General features: G+C 47.4%; 2 protein-coding genes across 4 annotated transcripts in view; one reads left to right on the top strand and one right to left on the bottom strand.

The window, feature by feature from the left end:
* Positions 1-13,731, top strand: part of Ubn1 (ubinuclein 1) — a 33,837-nt gene extending 20,106 nt beyond the window's left edge. For 2 of the 3 annotated variants that reach the window (XM_041675821.1, XM_041675822.1), the window contains exons 9-18: positions 747-876; positions 1,000-1,118; positions 1,517-1,645; positions 1,828-1,974; positions 2,810-2,860; positions 2,958-3,000; positions 4,441-5,661; positions 9,123-9,366; positions 9,600-9,689; positions 11,819-13,731. In XM_041675821.1, the coding sequence (XP_041531755.1) occupies positions 747-876; positions 1,000-1,118; positions 1,517-1,645; positions 1,828-1,974; positions 2,810-2,860; positions 2,958-3,000; positions 4,441-5,661; positions 9,123-9,366; positions 9,600-9,689; positions 11,819-11,868 (2,224 nt within the window). In that variant the 3' untranslated portion in view covers positions 11,869-13,731. The remainder of the gene's footprint in view (positions 1-746; positions 877-999; positions 1,119-1,516; positions 1,646-1,827; positions 1,975-2,809; positions 2,861-2,957; positions 3,001-4,440; positions 5,662-9,122; positions 9,367-9,599; positions 9,690-11,818) is intronic. The other variant, XM_041675823.1, reaches the window with a different exon arrangement.
* Positions 13,732-14,030: 299 nt separating this feature from the next.
* Positions 14,031-22,751, bottom strand: part of Ppl (periplakin) — a 52,525-nt gene continuing 43,804 nt past the window's right edge. Inside the window, exons 18-22 of the mRNA XM_041675820.1 lie at positions 21,161-21,311; positions 20,126-20,209; positions 19,314-19,430; positions 18,939-19,031; positions 14,031-17,638 (exon numbers count right to left, since the gene is read on the bottom strand). Coding sequence (XP_041531754.1) covers positions 14,975-17,638; positions 18,939-19,031; positions 19,314-19,430; positions 20,126-20,209; positions 21,161-21,311 — 3,109 coding nt within the window. The 3' untranslated portion in view covers positions 14,031-14,974. The remainder of the gene's footprint in view (positions 17,639-18,938; positions 19,032-19,313; positions 19,431-20,125; positions 20,210-21,160; positions 21,312-22,751) is intronic.

The raw sequence follows: 22,751 nt of genomic DNA on the forward strand, positions 1-22,751 counted from the left end.
AAAAACAAGAACAGGGAAAAAACAAGAAAGAAAAAGAAGTCTTCAAAATATTGCTGGAGGGGGCTGGAGAGATGGCTCAGTGGTTAAGAGCATTGCCTGCTCTTCCAAAGGTCATGAGTTCAATTCCTGGCAACCACATGGTGGCTCACAACCATCTGTAATGAGGTCTGCTCTGCTGCCCTCTTCTGGTCTGCAAACACACACAGACAGAATATTGCACAATAAATAAATAAATAAATAAATAAATAAATAAATAAATAAAATATTGCTGGAAAGTATTTCATGGCAATTACTTTCACTTTTAAAGCCTTTGTGGTTTTTTTTTTAATGCTCATACCCCACCCCCCTTCTCTCTTTTTGAAACAGGGTCTCTCTATGTAGCCTTGGCTGCACTGGAACACACTCTGTATACCAAACTGGCCTCAAACTTTCCAAGTGCTGGGATTAAAGACATTTGCCACCACCATCTACTTCTTGGCTTTGTTCTCTTGTCTACTTTTGACTTGATCTTATCCTTGACCTAAGAGCTTTGACCCTCTTTTCCTAGCCAAATTCATTAAGCTTGAGAGTTTTTCCTTATGTTGTTGTTGGAGATTTTGTTGCTGTGGCTACGTGGTTATATTGTTTCCATCAAGATAAGGTTCAGACTGCTTTTGGTGCCTACCTTTCTTCTCCGGACTGCCACCTAAGGAAGATGAAACTTGCATCAAGCTGCATGCCATTAATTACTGTGTTTTGTTCTTTAGCATAGAGGTGCAAACCCGGGAGCTGACTAGCCAAATCCGTTCTGGGGTGTTTGCTTATCTGGCTTCATTCCTGCCCTGCAGCAAGGATGCTTTGGTCAAGCGTGCTCGGAAACTTCACCTCTATGAACAGGTGGGTGGCAGCGTCCACACGGGGATCATATATGCTGCATTGTCTCCTTTTGATAGCCTCTTGTGGGTCCTTAGTGTGAGAATGGTGCATGAGTCAAACCTGGACTTTATCCTTTCTTTGCAGGGTGGGCGCCTAAAGGAACCACTCCAGAAACTCAAGGATGCCATTGGTAGGGCCATGCCTGAGCAGGTGGCCAAGTACCAGGATGAATGCCAAGCACACACACAAGCAAAGGTTGCTAAGTAAGTGTGTCCCATCTCACTTGAGTGTCATTATTTTCCTATATCTTCTACCCCCTCTTAAAATTATTTGTGCGAGTCTGTGTGTAGAAACGTGCGTGTGCCTATGGCATCCAGAAACAGTCAGATACCCTGGAGCTGTAGTTACAGGTGGTTGTGAACTGGGGTGCTGGGAACTGAATTTGGATCCTCTGTAAGAGCAGTACGTGCTCTTAACCACTGAGCCATCTCTCTGGGTCACTGTCTCTTCTTTTTACACTTCTCAGTATTACATTTCCAACACAATTCTAGGCATTTCAGCGTTTTCTGATCTTAAATCAAGGAGAATATTGTAGAAGGGAGGAGGGAGGGGGAAGCTGGTGGGCAGGAGGACCTCAAGGTTCCTTCTGTTCCCTCTGTAGGATGCTGGAGGAAGAGAAAGACAAGGAGCAGAGAGAACGAATTTGTTCTGATGAGGAAGAAGATGAAGAAAAGGGGGGCCGGAGGATAATGGGACCCCGGAAGAAATTCCAGTGGAATGATGAAATCAGGTGTGCACAAACTGGGACCTTGCGTCATTGGAGGGTTTGTGAGACCAGTGTCTGAGCCTGTCCCCATATTGCTAATGAAGGTTAGGATTAATTACTTTCATGGGTTGCTGAAAGCACACAGTGACAACTGTGAAACAGCATTTGGGGTGGTGGGAAGTTTCTGATCTCTCTCTGCTTCTCAGGGAGCTTCTGTGCCAGGTGGTGAAGATCAAACTGGAGAGCCGTGATCTGGAGAGGAACAGCAAGGCTCAGGCCTGGGAAGACTGTGTGAAAGCTTTTTTGGATGCTGAGGTCAAGCCTTTGTGGCCCAAAGGCTGGATGCAGGCCAGGTGAGACAGGCTAGTCTAGGCTGACAGTGATCCCTTCCCTCAGAAGTCACTATCTTGTTGATTCAGTTCTGATGTCACTGGAGTACCTAGGGACATAATGGGATCTATAAAGGAGTATTCTTATCCTTAGAAGAGAGATCTTACTTGTAGTGTGCTTGTCCTACTTTAGTCAGAGGATTGGCTGTATTCTCATTTCATCACAGTGTGAACTTCATTGTTTTGATGCAATGGCTGTACCAGAGGCTGATCGAAGTCATCGTGGGGACTTCCTCGTATATTCACAGGATGCAGTGCTAATTCCATGTGGGAGCCTAGTGTTGGGCTTCTGTCTCAGAAGCTCCTTTATGTGTGTTGCCACCTATGAATGGAGCATGTCTTTTTTATGTAGGGCATGGGAGGTTAAATAAAGACAGTGATTGATTCATCAGTGATTTAGACAGATGATGGAACCTTGGGAATTATTATTCTTTCCTTATAGAATATGTTATATAAAGATAAAGTTTGTTAAGTTTCTCTGAGGGAAAAAAAGAGATGCTATATGTGTTACTTCACATTGTCTCCTTAGGTGGATTTAGAATATCAGTAAGAAAAATACCGCTGTCTTAGGGAACTTGTGGCTTTGAGAGGTTGTAGCACAGCCACTGACTTTCTTAGTAGGGCCTAGATGCTTGGCTTTAGGTGAGTTAGTGAGGTCATATTAGGCCCATCAGCTGGTTTGTGGCTCTCTAGTCAGCTAGATTAAGTGCCACTGAGTATCAGGGCCTCCAGGGAAGCTCTAGAAGCAGAGTTGTGGCATGCTGAGGCAGATATGATACTCTAGCCCTTTTTCTTTCAGGACTCTATTTAAAGAGAGCCGGCGAGGCCATGGGCACCTGACGTCACTCCTGTAAGTACCTCAGTGTTTTATTCCTTGGGACACTGCTATTTTAATCTCCTCTTGAGGACATCTTTTGAACCATTTCTGTGTTTATTTCTTCAAACAGGGCCAAGAAGAAAGTAATAGCTCCCTCAAAAATCAAGGTGAAGGTGAGTCAACTTGCTTTGGCTATGTGCCGTTTCTGAAGCCATGCTCAGGAAATGTCTTGACTGCTCATGGCTGCTTGGTAAGCTTCACTGAGAATAGTTACTCAGATGGCACTCTTGAACAAGGCAGGCATCTAAGCAGAGCCTTTAACCCTCTCTCTCTAGCCTCAGTTTTTCACAGCAGTACTCAGCCAGCCCAGTTGCTGCTGGACTCAGTAGAGTTTGAAGCAACTCCAAAGAAGCACAGGACAGGGTCACTGTAAATGTGAAAGCTCAGCAGTGTAGTAGACCTCTTAGGGAGGCAGTATATTCCTGCTGTGGCCAGTTAGTTTGTAACAGTAGCAGAAAGGAGAAGTGGCTCTGTTAGTTACCTGGGAGAACAACAGGGAAGTAGTGGATGGAGCACAGAAATGTGAAAAACATCTTAGAGATTGCAGAAACCTCTCAGTAGGGAACATTGGTCCTTGCCTAACTTTTACCTGTTGAGTTTGCTGTTCCCTTAGCTCTACTTAAAGTGATTGTTAGAACAGATGTTTAAATTGTTTATTCTTGAGTATCTGAAAGGTTCCTACAATATGTGAGAACATACTGTGTTAAGTACTGGGATGCAGGAGCAATGATATAGATCCCATTTCTGTTACCATGAGAATGGCTGATGAGTCAGGTATTGAGGAAAAGTAAGTTAGTTGAAAGTAATTCTCATTAGTCTAATTTCAGTCAGGAGCATTCAAAATAGTTTGAATGTCAGCAGATTGTCTTGGTTAGCTTTCTATTGTTGTGATAAAACATCATGACTAACAGCAACCTGGGGAGAAAAGGGTTTATTTTGCCTTATAGCTTACAGTTCATCATCCAGGGAAGTTAGGACAGGAACTCAAGCAGGGGGCAGAAGCCTGGAGACAAGAACTGGTACAGAAGCCATAGAGGAGTGTTGCTTACTTAGCCTGCTTTTGTATAGCACTCAGGACTACCAGCACAGGAGTGGAACTGCCCATAGTGAGCTGGGTCCTTCTGTACCAATCATCAGTTAAGAAAATGCACCACAGGCCAGCCTTGTGTGAGTGTTTTCTCAACTGAGATTACCTCTTCTAAAATGACTCCAGCTTGCACTAGACAGTTGATATAACACTAGCCAACAGAGTATCTGAGCAAGTCTTACACTATTTCAGAAACTAAAAGAAGAAAAATTTTACTGTGGGCATAGGTATACTTTATGGCAAAGCATGTTGGCCTAAAATCAACCTCTGCCAGCTAGGCACATGCCAAATAATACTACAAGGCAAGCACATGCCAGATAGTACTACGAGGCAAGGCAGACATGGTACCTACTCTCATCCATCACTTGTCTTATAATTACCCATTTCTCTTGTTGACATCCTTGTAATAGGACACTATTGGTATCTTTGAATACTTCTAACTATGAACATCTCTGCTTTTCTTTAGGAATCATCTGCTAAGCCTGACAAAAAAGTTTCTATCTCATCAGGACAGCTTGGTGGTCCCACTACTTTGCTCTCAGAACATCAGGGTGGAGGCCTGAGCATTGGAGCAACTAGTCGGGAGCTTTCATCCCAGGCAGCTTGTGGCCTCACTGACCCTGTACCTATCACTCTGGAGGATTCACTGGATGAAGAATTAGCCCAGAATCCAGCCTCTTCTGTGGAAGCTGTGTCTAAAGAACTGGCTGTATTGAACAACAGAGCCGCCAGCAGTTCTGAATTTACACTGCCTGCACCCTCCAAAACACCAACAGAAAAAGTTGCTGGTGTTTTGTGTACAGAAGAGAAACGGAATTTTGCAAAGCCTGGCTCTTCTGCACCACCACCCACTAATGCTCTGCAGTCACCTCTCAATTTTCTGGCTGAACAGGCTCTAGCACTGGGGCAGTCCTCTCAGGAGAAAAAGCCAGAGAGTTCTGGCTACAAAGAGCTGTCCTGCCAAGCTACCCTCAGCAAGGGTATGTCTGAATTGCACCAGTCCAAAGCAAAGCACCACAGTTTGCCACGGACGTCTCATGGAGCCCAGGCAGCAGCTCCCATGCCTAGCTCCCAAGTCAAAGTCTTTCATGCAGGCACTCAACAGCAGAAAAGCTTCACACCCCCAACCCCCTTTGTCAACAAGCTGCAAGGCCCAAAGCCTGCCTCTCCACAGTGTCATCGTTCCCTCCTGCAGGTGGTAAAGACAGCAACCAAAGGCCAGGCCTTTCATGCCACTATGCCAACCTCCTCTGGAAGTTCATCAGCCTCCAGCAGCAGCTGTCATAAGAACACAGCCTCATCCTCCACTACCCTGAGCCATCCAGCAAAGCAGCATCCAGCCAGCACTGTGGGACCATCTTATAAGAATAACCTCTTTGCTGGCTCAGTCTCTAAACATGGGGCTTCTACTAGTAGTCCGTCTCCTGGAGGAGCCCAAGTACAGAGCTCTGTTTCTGGGACCTTGCTACCTGGTGTGCAGTCTCCCTCAGCGGGACAGCCTTCAAGCCGAGCTGCCCCAACTTCAGCTGTGAAAAAAACACCTGTTTCTCAGAAGCTGACCCTGGTGGCTCCTCCTGGAGGTCCAAATGGAGATTCTGGTGGTGGTACCCAGGGAGTGGCAAAGTTACTGACCTCCTCCCTGAAGCCTGCTGCAGTTAGTAGTGTGACATCGTCTACCTCCTTGCCAGTGAGTATCCCAGCATTGTAACCTACCCCTACTGAGGGTATTTGGGGACAGTGCTGCTTGCCTTGCCCTGGTCTGCAAATGTAGTCTGAAACAGAAAGTCAGGTAGGGGACAGTAAGTGAGATTAGATACTAGAGAGAGTACTGGATTTCCTGTTTAGTCTCACTTTTACTGGTGGTTGGAGGACTGATATTACCTGAATGTTTTTTTAGTAGGGGAACTGGAAGGGGAAAAGAAAGGGAGTATCTGTTGGCATTGGGTTCCTGGAGAGATTGAGCCTGCGAGGAGTAGAGTGTGCGCCAGAACCTGCTCTGCCCTCTAAATAACGGTACCTTCAGCTATTAGGTGGCAGGCAGGAAATGTTTAGCCTTAGCACAAACTGGCAGTACCTTCTGGTTGCAGTTCTCTAATAGACTTAAAAGAACTTTGTAAGGGCTGGAGAGATGGCTCAGTGGTTTGCTCTTCCAGAGGTCCCAAGTTCAATTCCCAGCAACCACATGGTGGCTCACAACCATCTGTAATGAGATCTGGTGCCTCTTCTGGCCTGTAGGCACACATGGAGGCAGAATGTTGTATACATAATAAATAAATAAAATGGGGGGAAAATAAGAACTCTGTAAGTCAAAAGTGGTTTGACCTAGCAGGGAAGGTGTGTTGTGAGGTGTGTATATAAATTTAGAAGTCTGGCCAGGGTTGTGTTGCACATCCGTAAACCCAAAGATAGAAACAGGATAATCAGGAGTTCAAAGCCAGTTTTGGTTACATATCTAGTTTGAGACCAGTCTGAATACATGAGACCCTGTCTTAAATTGAAAAGGGGTCTGGAGAGATGGCTCAGCAGTTAGAAAAACACATAAGCCAGATGGTGGTGGTGCATGTCTTTAATCCCAGGCAGATCTCTTGTGAATTTGATGCTAGCCTGGTTTATAGAGCGAGTTCCAGGATAGCCAGGGCTACACAGATAAACCCTGTGTTGTAAAACCAAAAGAAAAAAGGTGTAGATAGGTCAGTTCATCAAGATCTTGATTCTCCCTGCCTCTCTGAATAGTGACTGTACACATTAGTTTCCAGGAGAAAAGAAAAAAAAATGGTGTATGCACACATGTTTGTATGAGTGGGAACACATATGTAACATGGTGTGTGTGTGTTGAGTTCAGACTTCACCTTCTGTCTTGTTTGAGACAGGATCTCTTTGTTGTTCACTGCTATATCAGGCTAGCTGACCCTTGAGTTTATAAAGCTTCTCATCTTGTAGGTGTACTGAATTACAGACTCATGTCACTACACCCAGTTTTATATGGGTTCTGGGGATTTAGACTAGGGCCTCAGAGCTGAGGCTCTAGATCACAGTACATGCACAAAGTCTTACATTTAATCCTCACTACTGCTAGGAAAAAAAGGAAAAAGGGAAACCATTCACTTAATGTTGCCTTGACAATACATTATAGGACGGGGCTATAGCTCAGTTGGTAGAATGAATGACTAACATGAAGCCCTGGATGTGGTCCCCAGCACCACACTAACTGGGCATGGTGCTACATACTCGTTTTTTTTTTTTGTTTGTTTGTTTGTTTTTTCTTGGTTTGGTTTTTGGTTTTTTCGAGACCGGGTTTCTCTGTAGCTTTGGAGCCTGTCCTGGAACTAGCTCTGTAGATCAGGCTGGCCCTGAACTCACAAGAGATCCGCCTGCGTCTGCCTCCCGAGTGCTGGGATTAAAAGCATGTGCCACCACTGCCCAGCAGTGGTGCATATTTATAAACCTCAGCACTGAGAGGTAGAGTCAGCAGGATCAGCTACATATTAGACCAGTGTGGGCCTATTATGAGACTCTATCTCAAAAATTGAACAAGGACTTCCTGTTTCCTATAAGCCCTTTGATTGAGGTTTGCAGCCATAGTGAAAATCTTAATAAAGACTTATGCTTTTTGTGACGATCCATGCATGATCTTATTGAAGTGTCTATAAGTAAGATAAGGGCATATAATGGATAAGCTGTAACTCAACCCATTAAATGAAAACGCACACACCTGCCTTTGCCTTCTGAGTACTGGTATTAAAGGTGTGTGCCACCATGCCCAGCTAAACAGGACTTCTTTTAGTTTATTTATCTTTTAACTTACTGTGGTGTCAGGGTTCATGAATATGTACTAGGTAGTCTCATTGAGAATTTAATTATGATCTAGTGCAGTTAGATTTTACCAGCCATGTTCCACCATAGTGCTGCAATGAAGCTTCCTATTCCAGTTAACTTTAAAAGTCCTATGATGGGACAGTAGTGTTCACTTTCATGTGAACATGAATATGTGGGGGAACTATTTTCAGCTGGATCTTTTTGAATGAGAATCTTGCCACACTGTTTATACTTATGAAGGCTTTGGGTGGGATCCTAGGCTCCTCTAGATAACTTCTGGGTTTGTTTGTTTGTTTTAATGTGTGTGTGTGTGTGTGTGTGTGTGTATGTATGAGTATGATTGTCTTGTCTGCATGTGTACCATGTGCATGACTGGTGCCTACAGAGGCCAGAAGAGGGTGTTGGATCCGTTGAGACTGTAGTTAAGACCATTGTGAGCCACCATAAGAGGTGCTGGAAGTCCAACCCAGGCCCTCTAGAAGCTTAGCCGAATTTTAAAAACTGCAACAGCTGGACAGTGGCGGCGCATGCCTTTTATTCCAACACTTGGGAGCAGAGGCAGGTAGACCTCTGAGTTCTCAGTTCTAGGACAACCAGGGCTATACAGACAAACCCTGTCTTGAAAAACCAAAAACCAAACCAACAAACAAAAACCACAAAGGTCCTCACTGAGCCATCCCTGCCCATGTATGTATTACATAGGTTTATATAATAAATTTAAAATATGAGTGTATATAAATTTGTTTATTCTATATTTGTGTATCTATGAGTTTGTATGCATTATAGAGATCTATATATAGTATATATTTTATAACTATATTTTTTGTTTGTTTGTTTGTTTTGAGACAGGGTTTCTCTGTGTAGCCTTAGCTGTCCTGGAACTCATGCCATAGACTAGGCTGGCCTCAAACTCACAGAGATCCGCCTGCCTCTGCCTCCTGAGCGCTGAGATTAAAGACATGCGCCACCACTGTTGGGCTCATATATGGTCTATTACTTACATGCTTCACAAAAGAAACATATTTACTTTTGGATTTTTGGGTGGGGGGGGGATTTTTCGAGACAGGGTTTCTCTGTGTAACAACCCTAGCTGTCCTGGAACTAGCTCTTGTAGACCAGACTGGCCTTGAACTCAGAGATCTGCCTCCCAAATGCTGGGATTAAAGGTGGCGCCACCACCTCCTGGCCATATTTACAATTTTTTAAATTGTCTGTGTACCCTGGAAGCCTCTAGATGCTGGCTTATAGACACTTCCTCATTCCTCTTTTGAGTGCTGAGTAGTAGGGACTCTCACAGGTGAGGTTCTTAATGTGTGTGTGTTTCCTCCCCAGAAAGGAACCGGAGGGGCAGTGCTGCTGTCCAACACCGCTCCCTTAAGCCTGCTGCCTTCAACCTATAAGTCCAGCAACCCCAAGCTTCCGGGGGCTATGAACTCAAACTCACTGGGAATCATAACCCAATTTCCACTTCATGTGCTCTCCTTCAGTTCAGACTCCTCTGCCAAAGCAGGGGTCTCTAAGGATGCCATTGTTACAGGCCCTGCCCCTGGGACCTTCCACCATGGCCTCAGCCACAGTAAGTTCTTATCTCCTGCTGCTGTTCCTATGTTGTGTGCCATGTTGGGTCTTGTATGTGTTTGGTATGACTGTGGGAGTGCCCCTTGTCCAGGGAAGCTGCTTAGTACCTGGAGTAGCTGTTTTGTTCCAGACTGGCCCACAGGTTACCTGGGGCTCTGGATCTCCCAAGCTGCTTTTCTGTTCTGTCTTCAATGTGTGTGTTTTGTTCTCTCCCCTCCTGTTTTCTCTCAGGTCTTCTGGCTGGCTTGCACTCCAGCCCACCTCACACAGCGCCTCTCCCACATGCTGCTGTGTCCACCCATGTCCCACAGAGTCTGCCAGGTAAATGCCAGATGGGCAGTGTGCCATGAGCCTTGTGCACCATACCCCTCCACCCTCGGTGCTTTGCTGTCAGCACTTTTAGCCATCCCTGCTTCATCATCACTGTTTTGTATTTTGCTTTGTCTTTTGAGGCTCTGGCTCTTTGGCTTTGGGTTCCAGAATAATATAAGCCTATTCTACCAGAGGCTTTTCCTGATTTCCTATTGGAATGGCCACTGGGCATGACTTAGCCTGCGTGACAGCAGTATATGGTAGAGCCCAATCATGAAACAGAAGTGTTCCAACCCTTTACTTGCATTTAAAAAGAAGAAAGGTAATGGTGGCTCTTGTCCACCAAAGGCTAACCAAGCACTTCAGGGCCTTCATGATGAAAGCCTATACACCTGCCAGGCATTGTCAGGTGGCAGATGCTGTTTGAAAGGATTAAATAGCCACAGAATAGGGGGAGAACATAGTACATGTCTGTGAGAGAGTTAGTATGAACCCGAAAGAGAAGCAACTGTCAATCCACCCTGGTGTAACCTTCCTTTAAAACAGATTTGGGCCGGGCGGTGGTGGCGCACGCCTTTAATCCCAGCACTCGGGAGGCAGAGGCAGGCGGATCTCTGTGAGTTCGAGACCAGCCTGGTCTACAAGAGCTAGTGCCTGGACAGGCTCCAAAGCCACAGAGAAACCCTGTCTCGAAAAACCAAAAAAAAAAAAAAAACAGATTTGGAAGTGCACCAGGAATAAAGCCAGTATCTCCTGACAGAATGGTGCTTCTGAAAGTAGGCAGCTCTAAGAGCCCTGGGTACATGTGCTACCAGCTTGAGAGCATGAGAATGGGGAATAGTTACCGCAGGCAGGTATCTTGTAATAAGTGGACTGGCCTCACTCTCTCCTAGATTCTTGCATATAGATACCTCATGGGATTTTGGCTTAGGAGCCCAATGGGAACCTGATTTTGACCTAGTGTTCTTAGCACTTTAGACCTGTTCCAAACAGGACACAGGGCTGTACTGGGGAGAGCAGGACTGAGCTTAGGGAACATGGGGATTTGTGTAGGGCTATGTCAGATGCAGACTCTTAGGGCTATGTGTGCCTTTGAACAGCTCATGGACAGTCAGGGCTCTCAGCTCCTTGTCTGCTTTGTGATCTGCTTGTGTGGTTTTTGTACCAATGTCTTAAAGCTGAGAACTCTGTAGTGAATGCTGGAGGTCTTGTTAGGATGAGGGCGAGTTTGTAGGTCTCCACAGTGGGAAACCCTTTGAGGAGCAAAGTCAGGGTCAGTAGTCATTCCTGTCCTCTGAAGAAGCAGTCACATCTGAGGACTTTCTACATTGGTGTCTGCTACTCGGATTAAGTGCAGTGTGGGTACCTCCCCAGCTCCAGAGAGCCTGTGTGATGTGAAAGTGAGATGGTGCCACTTCCACCTGCTTTGGAAATGGCTTTCTTTGAGAGAAACAAAGTGATTGAAGAACCACTGGAAACAGATTCTGGGTCTGTGGAGTTTTCAGTCAACAGGGGGAGGAGGGAACCTGATAGAAAGGGAAAGAAAAACATTTCTTATACTATTTTCCTATCGTGTTCCCTCCAACCCCCCACCTCACCCCACCCCCTGTCTTCCAAAGCTGTCTGAATGGTTGGGGATGTAGTTCATGACTGAGCACTTGCCTAGCATATATAAAGCCCTGAGATCATTACCAGTACCACGAAGAGTAAAAGAAAAAGCACTGGAGGCAAGCAGAAGAACAGTCACGCAAAATGGGTTAGCCAGGAGCTGAAACTTGTTTCTGCTCTGCTTTCCCTTTCTCCCACGTGGACTTGATGCTGATGCTTTTGTCTTTGTCCCTCTGGTACCTGAGTGCATTTTGATGGCAAGAGGGTGGATATTGTCTGGATTCTGTGTGGTCATCAGGCCTTGCAGCTGTCCTTGTCATGTTGCAGAGTGCCTGTTCTGTAGACAGTACTCCATGGCCCCCTGCCTGCACAGTGCTAGTGCTCATGCATGATGTAGGATGCTACAAGAGGCAATGCATACAGCCAGCCACTGTTTGGGGACATTTGCTGCTTACTTTCCTTGTGAAGTTGTTTATGTCATAAAGGAATTGAAGTGTTTAAAGAATATTCTGTTTTTGCTTATTTTCCAGATGCTTCACAGCTTCATGGGAAAGGGCCTGTTGTACCGAGGAAATTGTGACCACTTTGGAGGATAGAATCAAATGACATAGGTCTAGGAGGAAGCCCAACATGTAGGTCTCTGATAACAGACATTTGCTGTGCTCTTCCTGCCCTCTGCTTTTATTCTGGAGCAGGAACGAGTTTGAGATGGAGCACTTCTTAGCACTTCTGATGGGCCTTCAACCAAGGGGCAGCTTGTGCTGCTCACAAAGCACTTACTGACCTGGTGCTCAGGGCCTCATGGCTTTGTCGCTGGACGACATCAAGGGGCAGCTCTGGGCTGAGAAGTGTGCCTAGACTGTGTTGGGAAACGTGGTGTGCATGAGCTCTTGTGGCAGATTTGTTGGCTACTGGGTTCTAGATCTGCCCAAGTCCTGGTATTTGGTGTATCTCAGAGCTCCCTACTGATCAGGGACTCCTGGCCACAGTAGAATCCCTGGATGGTTGTGATTTTCTCCCATCCTCAGGCTGTGTGCTCAAGAGGACAAGACCCAGGCCAGAGCCACAGGTGGGAAATCTTGCAAAATACTAAGAACACCTAATGTGTGCTCTTGTAGGGGCCAGTTTCTCCTTAGAACATGACAATGAAGCTCTTATAGAGAAAAAGATCTTTATAGATTCAACAATTGTAGTAGGATTTTTAAAGACACCTATCTTGGGCTGTTTTCATCATTACCATTGAATGCATTGGATAGAATGGGACTGCTCTTCACACATCACATTATAGGAAGACTTAATTCCAGTGCCTTTTTGGTGGAGCAGACTATGACAACTAGAATCTATCCATTCAGCCCACTGAGTGGATCTGAGATGAAGACCTTTTTTTAAAGCTAGTCTGTATTTAAGACAGTTTTATTTAATTGGGTTTTTTTTTATGACTGCACATCATAATCTGTGCTGTCCTGACTTGAAAGTCATCTGAGCCCCCAAATCCCAGGTTCCCATAGAGCTACAGCTCTGTTTTGTTTTTCTAGAGTTTATGCAGATGGGCTGCAGGGAACCCATCAGTCCTCTGTGTCTTGAGCCCAGGGGTTCCAAGCCACGGGTAGACATTCCACTCTGTCTTACTCTTAGAAATCTCTCTGGCAGAGCTGCAGGACAGGCCTCTCTGAAGCCTCTGCCACAGAAAACAGGTCTGGGGTACTGGTGCTCTCTGGACAGTGAGCTTCTGTGTGGTCTTAGGGGTGTGTGCAGAGAGTCTGGAGAGTCGACAGAGGACAAAGATAGTGACTACAGAGCTTCCATCACTAGGCTATCACACCCACCCAGTATCTATTTTATATGGACTTGGAGGGCCCTGCCTATCTTATAAATCTACCACACAGTGGGTCTGGCTGACTGCCTAGCCAGACAACATTTAGGAAGGTGATCAGCACTCAGTGTGCACCCAGGGTAAGTCGGTGTGCTTTTGGTTCCTGCCTCAAGGGTGTGGAACTCAGTAGCTCTCCTTTTCTGTGAAGGTGGTCACCTTTCCACCTTTTTGGGAGCAAGACCTTTGTCAGTTCTTTGGTCTGGCCTCTGTTCTGATTCCTTTTGTATGGAAGAACCAATTGTTTTCACATTGGGCCATGTGGATTCATTATCCTTTTATTACATATATTTTTTGCAACTTGGATTTCCAGTTTGTTTACAGAATAGTCTTAGGTAGTAGCAAAAAGAGCCAAAGAAGAGATTTGTATAGCTGAACTCTAAGCCGAGCTGAGGCCGCCAGCAAAGCTGAGCAGTGGGAACTCTCCAGGCTCCTCTGCCCGTCAAACAACGGGCCCCAGCACCCCACCCCTTTGGTGCTCCCTCCTCCCCATGTGCCACTGCGTGTGCAGCTAGAGCAGGATGCCCTCATCTTTAGGAATCTAGCGATGCCTCTTGCCTCAGGGAAATGTTTCTTTGATGGGGAGTTTATGAGATTTCTTTTCCTTGTTTATGCTTTATTTGTGGTAATGAAAGAGTGAGTGACTTAAACAGCCATGGCCTGGGAGACCTGTGGCCTGGCTACAGCAGAGGGTGGGGGTAGAGAGCGCTCAGTGGGATGCAAGGGCTTCTTTGGTGGGTGCAAGGCTCTGAGCACTTAACCAGGCGTGGCCGTTTCTTAGGTGTGAGAGGGGCTGTGGCTTTTGTGCAGCAACTATGTTGGTGTTAGGGGGTGGTGTGGAAATTGTTAATCTTGTATAAAGCAACTCAATAAATTGTTTTGAGGTTTCCAAACTGTCTTTCCTCATTCTTTTGCAAGTGATTCTTCCATGCATAGGAGCCCTGGTATGTATGGAATGCCCATTTGTGACTGAGAGCCAAGTCAGCCTCCTGTAAAGGAATCATACTTGCTTGGAGTTAGAAGCAGCCACCAGATTTTTATTTTCATGCTATCACTTCCCATTTTCTTACATAATACTTGAGATACAGAGAAGCAGAAATTTGATGAACAACCTCCATATATCTAAATGCCAGTGAGATAATGAGGACTTGTAAGGCACTGAAAGTAAGGGTAGCACATCTTCCATTACTAAGATCTTTTCACTTCAGAAGTAGGAAACAGTTGTTGATACCTGTCTTTCTGGCACATTTTTCTAGCTTTCTAGCACCAAGAGCCAGGCATTGTGGATTCTGAACACATTTTTAGTCTGTCTCATGGGAAGAGTCACTATTACTGAGCGGGCACTGCTGATAGTTTGATCCCAGCCAGAAAGTTGAAATGGTGAGAAGGAAGGTCAACAGCCCCGATGACCCAGTCTTGAGTGAAAAGAGTCAGAAAGGAGGCCTTCTGCCCTCTATGTCACTGTATATGACATGCTAAAGCCCATGCTGTTTTGGTGAATGTGTCTACAATATTTCCTCGTGCTATAGTTTCCAGCTATAAGCACCAATGATGGGAACATATAGGAAAGGGAGAGAAGAGAATATCAAGGTTATTGATGTGGGACAAGTCACTCACCAGACTGAATAGTGCTGAGCTGAGAGTTGCCTATCCAGTTGGTGTCTGTGCTGGTACAATAGCTGCACTGTAATCAGCCTGATACAGTGTGGATAACACCTAGCTCAGAGGCCTGCATGAGGACTGGGGAGCAGAAGACCCCCAGGAGGTTGCAAGCCAACCACCCCCCTCCAAGGAAAGCCAGGCAGAAGAGTTGGACCTACTTCTGCCCAGAAACCAAGACTGCCAGCTCCTGAATGGACATATCCTTGTTGATGTAGCGGTCGTACTGAGCAGGGGTTAGCCTTCCACTTTGCAAAGCATCCTCAATAGAGAACTTCTTGCCAGACTTCCTGTCATGGATCACTGATGACTCCCCATTAGGGCCTTTCACTGATATCTCCTCCCAGTCGCACTCCTGGCTTCTGAGCTTCACAAACATGTTCCAGTCGATGAGCCCAGCTCTGTGGGCCTCCTCTGGGGACAGCTCGCGGCCTGTGTCAGGGTCAATGACCACTATGGAGCGCCTCAGGTGGTTCTCCCTCTGCTCTCTCTTGACGGCCACAGAGCCCAGGCGCCTCTGCAGTTCATCAATCTCTAGATCCTTGTCCTTGGACATTTTCTTGAGGTCGTCCAGTTCCTTCTCTAGGGACCACAGCCTAGAGTTGAGGTGGCTTCCAGAATCCACTGTGGTGATGTTCCTTAGATCTCGAGTTTCTGTTGTTGCCATCTCAATCTCTGATTGGAGTCTCCGGGTCTCTAGCTGTAGGCTTTGCCGCTCTAGCTGCAGCTTATGGTTTTCTTCTCTGAGGAAATCCAGTTCCTTGGATGATTTAGAATTATAGAATTCTAACTCAGATAACTTGGCTTCCAGCCTGGTCATCTCTACATCTAGCTCCCTCTTGCTCCGGGTCTCCTCTTCCAGGCTCTTCTTGAGCCGCTGGATCTCTTGTTCAGTGTCACCCTTTTCCACCTGAACGCTCTCAGAGACGACCACCTTTTCCTTGATCTCTGTCTTCTCCAGGGTAGCCAGCTTTCTACGAAGGGGTTCAAGCTCGCCCTCCAGTAACTGCCTCCGGTGCCGCTCTTCCTCCAGCTGGGCTCGGAGCAGGGCATGCTCCCTGGTTTGCTGTGGGTCCTGCTGCAGCACCACCTTCTGTGTGTGGGTTACCTTCTCACCTGCCTTGACCTCCTCCTGCTCCAGTGCAGCCAGCCGCTGCTGAAGCCTCTGCACTTCCAGCTCAGCTGCCCTGCGTGCCTGCCGCTCACGCTCCAGTTCCTCCAACTGCCGCTCCAGCTCTGCTCGGCAGTGCTGTAGCCGCCGCAGCTCCACACGCAGCTTGTCAATCTGCCGCAGCTCGGCATCAATGCTGTCTGTGAAGGCAGTCACCTCAGCTCTTAAGTCTGGCTCATCTTCATACTGTACCACCTCCTGGCGTACAACCCTTTCCTTGCCCTGTGCCAGCTCTTCCTCTTTGCATCGGATCTTCCCTTCCTGGGATACCCGTTCCCCTTCTAGGTCCACCTGTTTCTTCTGTTCTTCCAACAGCTTTATGCGCAGAGACTCTACCTCCTTCTTGGTTTGGGGGTCTTCTTGGAACTGCAGGATCTCCTGGACTACCTCTCTAGTCTGCACCTGTGGCTTGGTGTCCTTCAGGGCCTGGATCTCCTGCTTCAACTGGTAGATCTCCAGGTCACACCTTTCTATTAGCCTGGTCTTGTCCATGATCTCTTCCCTTAGCCGCTGGAGCTCCTGCTCGGTCTCTGGGTCCGTCGTGTATTTAATGACCTCTTTGGTCACTTCTTTGACTTCCACCTGTGGTCCACGCTTCCGTAAGGCCTCTAGCTCACTTTGGTAGCTCTTCAGCTGCTCCTCAGCACCCCTGAATTTGCGCTCCTGCTCTACCAGCTCCAGGCGGAGGTTAGCCACTTCACTTTCTGCCTTGGGGTCTGGCCGCACGATCTCCCGGACCTTCTCCTGTACCACCACTTTGGCATTCTCCTCTTCCAGTGCCCATATCTTTCTAAGAAGCTCTGTCTTCTCCCGCTGGCCAGTACGTGCCTTGGCAGCCTCATCCTCATATTGGCGGGTGAGGTCATTGACCTCCCTCTCTGTGGCCGCATCTTTTTCTACCTTGAGCACCTCCTTGACGGTGATCTTGCCTTCTGCCATGGCCCGTTCTTTCTCCAGTCTCCTAAGCTTAGCCTGCAGGAAACTCAGCTCCTCTTCCTGCTTCTCCCTGAGTGTACCCTCTTGCTCGTGCTGCTCCTGTAGCCTCCGGTATTCTGCTTCCAGCTGAGGGTCATTCTGCAGCTTTACCACCTCCCTCTCAGTGACCTTCTCCTGCACCCTGCTCTTCTCCGCAGTCAGGGCTGCCACACGCTGCTGTAGAAGGAGCACCTCAGCCTCGCGGGCACCTTTCTGCCGTCGCAGTGCCTCCAGCTCTTCCCGAAGCTGCAGTACCTCATCCTCCTGGGCTCTGTCTGGCTCAATGCGCAAGACCTCCTTGACCACATATTCTTGTCCCCCGTCCCTGGTCTCCTGCTCTATGGACTTCAGCCGGAGCTGTAGTGCTCCCAGCTCCTCCTGCAACAGCTGGTTCTTGTGTTGTTCATCAGCCAGGGTCTGCTGCAGCTGCTGGAAGCTCTCTTCCAGGGTGGGGTCTGGCACCTTCTTCAGCACCTCCTTCCTCACCAATGACTCCTGAGGCCCCTGATCCTTCAGACTCTGGATTTCCTTCTGGGCACTCTTGACCTCATTTTCCAGCTGTTGCCTTCGCTCCATCTCCTCCTCCAATTCCTTCTTAATCTTCCATGTTTCCTCTGTGCTGGAGCCCAGCTTGCCCCCTTGCAGGGTCTCATGGGTCACTCCTGCTTCTGGCTGCTATGGTAGAAAAGGCAATGAATATATGGTTAGAAACAGGCAGGTCTGTTCACCTAGAACAGATTGGGCTAGTCCTGTGATCTTCTGGGGACTCTACTAGTGTAACTTTTACTCTTAAAAATTGAATAGGGCAAAATTTTGCAGGCACAGAGGAGTTTGAATTGATCCCGGTCTCCCACCTCTGCCCTGTCCCTAGGGGATGTCTATTGTCCTTGGAGACATTTTTCAATGTATATTTCTTTATTAATTATGTATAGTGTTCTGCTTGTGTGTATGCCTACAGGCCAGAAGAGGGCATCAGATCTCATTACAGATGGTTGTGAGTCATGTGGTTGCTGGGAATCAAACTCAGGACCTTTGGAAGAGGTCTTAACCACTGAGCCATCTCTCCAGCCCCACACTTACTTTTTCTATACAAACAGTAGTCTGTTCTGCCGTTACTGACTGGAGGGGCAGAGCACCATCTTGGCTCAAGGTGCCACATCACAGTTTAAATCAGCACACTGCCGAGGAGTATCGAATTACTTCTAGTTTCTTGATGTCAGGTAATCCTATCATAAATGTCTTCGAGTCCTAAAAGGTAACTTTTGGAGCTAGAAGGATCAAGTCCTTGGAAGGACTTGAGTTCTGTCCCCAGCACTGATAAGAAAATGTTGGGTGTGGTGCTCTAAGTGTGGGTGCACTTGTAACCCCAGTTCCGGGGAGGTGGAGACTGGAAGCTCCCTGGGACTTGCTGGCCGGCTAGCCTGGCCTAATTGATAAGTTCCAAGCTGATAGGAAACCTTGTCTCACAGGAGGGAGATGGCATTTCTCAGGATGACACTTCAGTTGTCCTTTGCCCTCCACACACAAGAGCACCTGTACATGTGTGAATCCACATGAACATAACTATGCCATTAAAAATAACTGCAGGCTAGAGTTCTTAACAGAGGACCCTGGTTCAATTCTCAGCACTCACGTGGTGGCTCACAACCATCTGAAACTCCAGTTCTGGGGGATGCAGTGTCTTCTTCTGACCTCCTTGAGTACCAGGCACACACATGGTACACATACATACATGCAGGCAAAACGCTCATAAAAAATCAAACAAAGAAACCTTTGCTAGGTCTTCAGGAAATGTCTTCTGAATTGGTATGGAAGTTATCCAATGCTAGTGTAGAAGACTGGCTCAGACCAGTATTTGCATTGGTCCTTCTCAGAAGTGTCAACAGAGGACACTCTTCATTCATAGCCTTGTCTCTGAGGCAGGGGAGTCTTTATCACCTTGTAGAACAATCGGAAATGTTCTAAGATGAATTACCTGTCTCAGGAGATTCAGTGCAAACTCCAAGTTCTGCAGCCTCTGTCTGTTGATGGCATTGACCTCCGTGAACTTGGCAGCAAGAGCAGCTTCCTACAGAGAAATTATAGGAGAGCAGTTAGCAGGCAAGCCAACAGGCAAATCTTTCCAAATACTCTGTTCACACGTGTTGTGGTCTTTACTGTTCTCCACTACAGACTTGTACAGGGAAGCAAGATGGGAGCTTCCATGTGTCTGGCACTGGGCTAGAACCCCTTCCAGACTGCCTCTTAGTGATACTGATATCACGGCCCCAAAGCAAGTTCTTCCTCCTCGTCTGTGGGTATCACAGAGGCCTACATCCAGAGAGCCTTTGGCAGTCGCTACTCAACTCACCTCTTCCTTTACCCTGGCAGCAGGAGACTGCAGCCTGGCTCTCTTGTTCAAATGGCTGCTCCGTCCATTCTCCAAGTCCAGCAGGGACCTCAGCTTCTCTGCTTCAAGCTCGTAGTCCTGGGTAAAAGAGAGACAGTGCAGTGGTCAGCTAATGGCAGCAAAGAAGAAGCTACAATGATTTATGCTCCCTCTAAGGACTCTGACCTGCCCTTGGCCAGGAGCTGGTTTTAAGCCTTCACATCTTCCTCACATCTGCACCTGAGCTGGCTGCCAGGAGGTCCTGCGAGCTACTAAGATGGTGATGGTAAGCTGCTACCTCACTCAGTGACATGCATACGGGAAAATATGCTCTGCAATTCCCACTACTGCAGAGACACAAACCGAGCGACTTCTAGGCCTTCCAACAGGTCTAGAGGTCAGATGCTGCTGCTTCAGTGAGCACTGCTTCCTGAACCTCTCCTGCTTTCCTCCACCACAGACCTGGATGCTTCCCATCAAGTAGGCTTGATCATTCACACAGATGTTTCTGCATAAGGCTTTGCTACCTTGTTTTCCTGTTATTAGAGCTATCACATGATTCTGTTTGGAGTACATTATTCTGTTGTTTTGCTTTGCTTTAGGGTAAATACCCCAAAGAGTTTACTGTTTCAAAGAGTATAACTGATGATATTGGGTGCCTGGTGCCATATTATTTTGTCAAAGGGCTGGACCTACACATGGCTACTGCTCATCTTCCCAGCAACCCACCCAGGTTTCTCTGATCTCTTAATCAAAAGCCCCTCCTGTGTGCTCTAACAGGGTTCATGACTCACTTTCACAGCTTGCTGGTACTGCTGGGAATCCATATATACCTTCTGCACCTCTTCTTCCCTGCTTGCTAGCTCATCAAGCAAGTTCTGTAAAACAAAAGATACTGGAAAACATGTATGTGCACGCACACACGTATCCACACACACCCATCAACAGTCTGAATCCATAGACCCTAAAGTCAACATGCTATAGTTCCAAGTGTAGTGATGACTTTCTTGTATACATGTGTTCACCACAAAGGGCAATGCCAAGGCCTGGAGCAAGAGCCACGAAGATGCTTATCTGTGCCAGGAAACAGGTGTTTCTTGTGCTCTGGAATGCCAGGCAGTGCTCTGACAGAGCATGTAATCCTCCAGTGAGCTTGGGAGCCACGCCTGAGGAACTTGTTTGAGAATGAGGAAACAGAAGCCCAGGGAAGGACAGCAAGTTGAATGTCAGCCATCGGGTTTCTGTTTCTCTTGATCCCTGTCTGTCTGTCTGTCTGTCATCTGTCTGTCTGTCTATTTCTGTGTGTGCACATGTGGAGGCTAGAGGTCTACATCATGTGTCTTCCTCTATTGCGCTCTACTTATTTTTTGAGACTGGATCTCTCACTGAGCCTGGAACTCAATCAATTGGGCTATGCTTACAGGCCAATGAGTTTCTGGGATTCATTGTCCCCCTTTCCTCCTTATAGACATGCTTAGCCATGCCTGGCTTTTTAAGTGGGTTCTGGGCATCAAATCAGCTCCTCGTGTTTGCATGGCAAGTACTTTTCTGACTAAGTCACTTAGCCCTGGCCACTGGGTTTCTGAGGTCTTTATGGCACTGAAGAGGCAGGAAGCCCAACCTTGATAATGAGATCTTCCCTACAGGGTTCCACATGAGTGTCTGTTGGGTTAAGCCCTGTGAAGGGCACCGAGAGGGAAGAGGTGACAGAGACATGCGGTGCTTGGGAGGTGACACTGAAAGCTGTGGCCTAGTCCTTTGTCTTGCCCCATTGGGATTGAGGACCTCTGATCCTCCCAAACATTGCAAAGTAGAAGCAGCCATATTACCTTCTGGTTCTTCAGTTTGGTCTCCACCTGGCTGAGGCTGTCTGTCTCCTGAGGCTGGTAGCTGGGGGTGTTAGCCAAGAACTGAAGCACTTGGTCATAACCATGGCGGTACTCATTGTAGGCAGCCCTGGCACTCTGTAGGCTCTGGGTCCTGAGGAGACAAAGCCAATCAGGTCGACATAGGAGGCAAAAGCTTCATTGATCCCTCTGTTTGGGGGCTCTTTCTTGGTTTATATGTGTGTAGGTAAATAAGTCAGATTGACTGGTCAGTGAGCTCCAAAGGGGGCCCACCTGTTTCTACCGCCCCAACTCTAGGATTACAAATCTGTGCCAGCATGCCTCCCTTTACATATGTGCTGGGGAGAAAACTCATGTCCTTGTGTTTGTGTGACAAGGACTATTCTGACTGAGGCTATCTTCCTAGCCACTCTGAGTTTTAAAAGAGTAGACAGGCCAGCTGTAACTGAGCTTGGAAAAAGTGAATGGTTAAGCCTGGATTTTTTTTTTTTTTTTTTGGTTTTTCGAGACAGGGTTTCTCTGTGGCTTTGGAGCCTGTCCTGGAATTCTCTGTACCAGGCTGGTCTCGAACTCACAGAGATCCGCCTGCCTCTGCCTCCCGAGTGCTAGGATTAAAGGCGTGCGCCACCATCGCCCGGCTTAAGCCTGGATTATTAATGGGAGGGTTAGGAGCTGCATCCTAACAGGCACAGGTGCCCAATGTGTATCCCTTGAGCAAAGGGAGGTCATGGTGGAGGCTGGGAAATCCTCTGATCCCCTCGAGATGAAATTTCAGCACTGCTGGGGTGCAGCAAAAGCAGAACTTCTACAGTGTTGATGCTTCCGTGAGGGGGGGGCCTCGAGACAACAACAGTCTAAGTTTCTACAGTGCTGATGCTTCCGTGAGGGGGGGGCCTCGAGACAACAACAGTCTAAGTTTCTACAGTGTTGATGCTTCCGTGAGGGGGGGGCCTCGAGACAACAACAGTCTAAGTTTCTACAGTGCTGATGCTTCCGTGAGGGGGGGGCCTCGAGACAACAACAGTCTAAGTTTCTACAGTGTTGATGCTTCCGTGAGGGGGGGGCCTCGAGACAACAACAGTCTAAGTTTCTACAGTGTTGATGCTTCCGTGAGGAGGGGACCTCGAGACAACAACAGTCTAAGTTTCTACAGTGTTGATGCTTCCGTGAGGGGGGGGCCTCGAGACAACAACAGTCTAAGTTTCTACAGTGTTGATGCTTCCGTGAGGAGGGGACCTCGAGACAACAACAGTCTAAGTTTCTACAGTGTTGATGCTTCCGTGAGGGGGGGACCTCGAGACAACAACAGTCTAAGTTTCTACAGTGTTGATGCTTCCGTGAGGGGGGACCTCGAGACAACAACAGTCTAAGTTTCTACAGTGTTGATGCTTCCGTGAGGGGGGGGCCTCGAGACAACAACAGTCTAAGTTTCTACAGTGTTGATGCTTCCGTGAGGGGGGGGCCTCGAGACAACAACAGTCTAAGTTTCTACAGTGTTGATGCTTCCGTGAGGGGGGGGCCTCGAGACAACAACAGTCTAAGTTTCTACAGTGTTGACGCTTCCGTGAGGGGG

Source organism: Microtus oregoni, unplaced genomic scaffold, assembly GCF_018167655.1.
Source record: "Microtus oregoni isolate MIOR12 unplaced genomic scaffold, Mior012 000027F_ref0000203, whole genome shotgun sequence".
In the NCBI taxonomy this organism is placed as follows: domain Eukaryota; kingdom Metazoa; phylum Chordata; class Mammalia; order Rodentia; family Cricetidae; genus Microtus; species Microtus oregoni.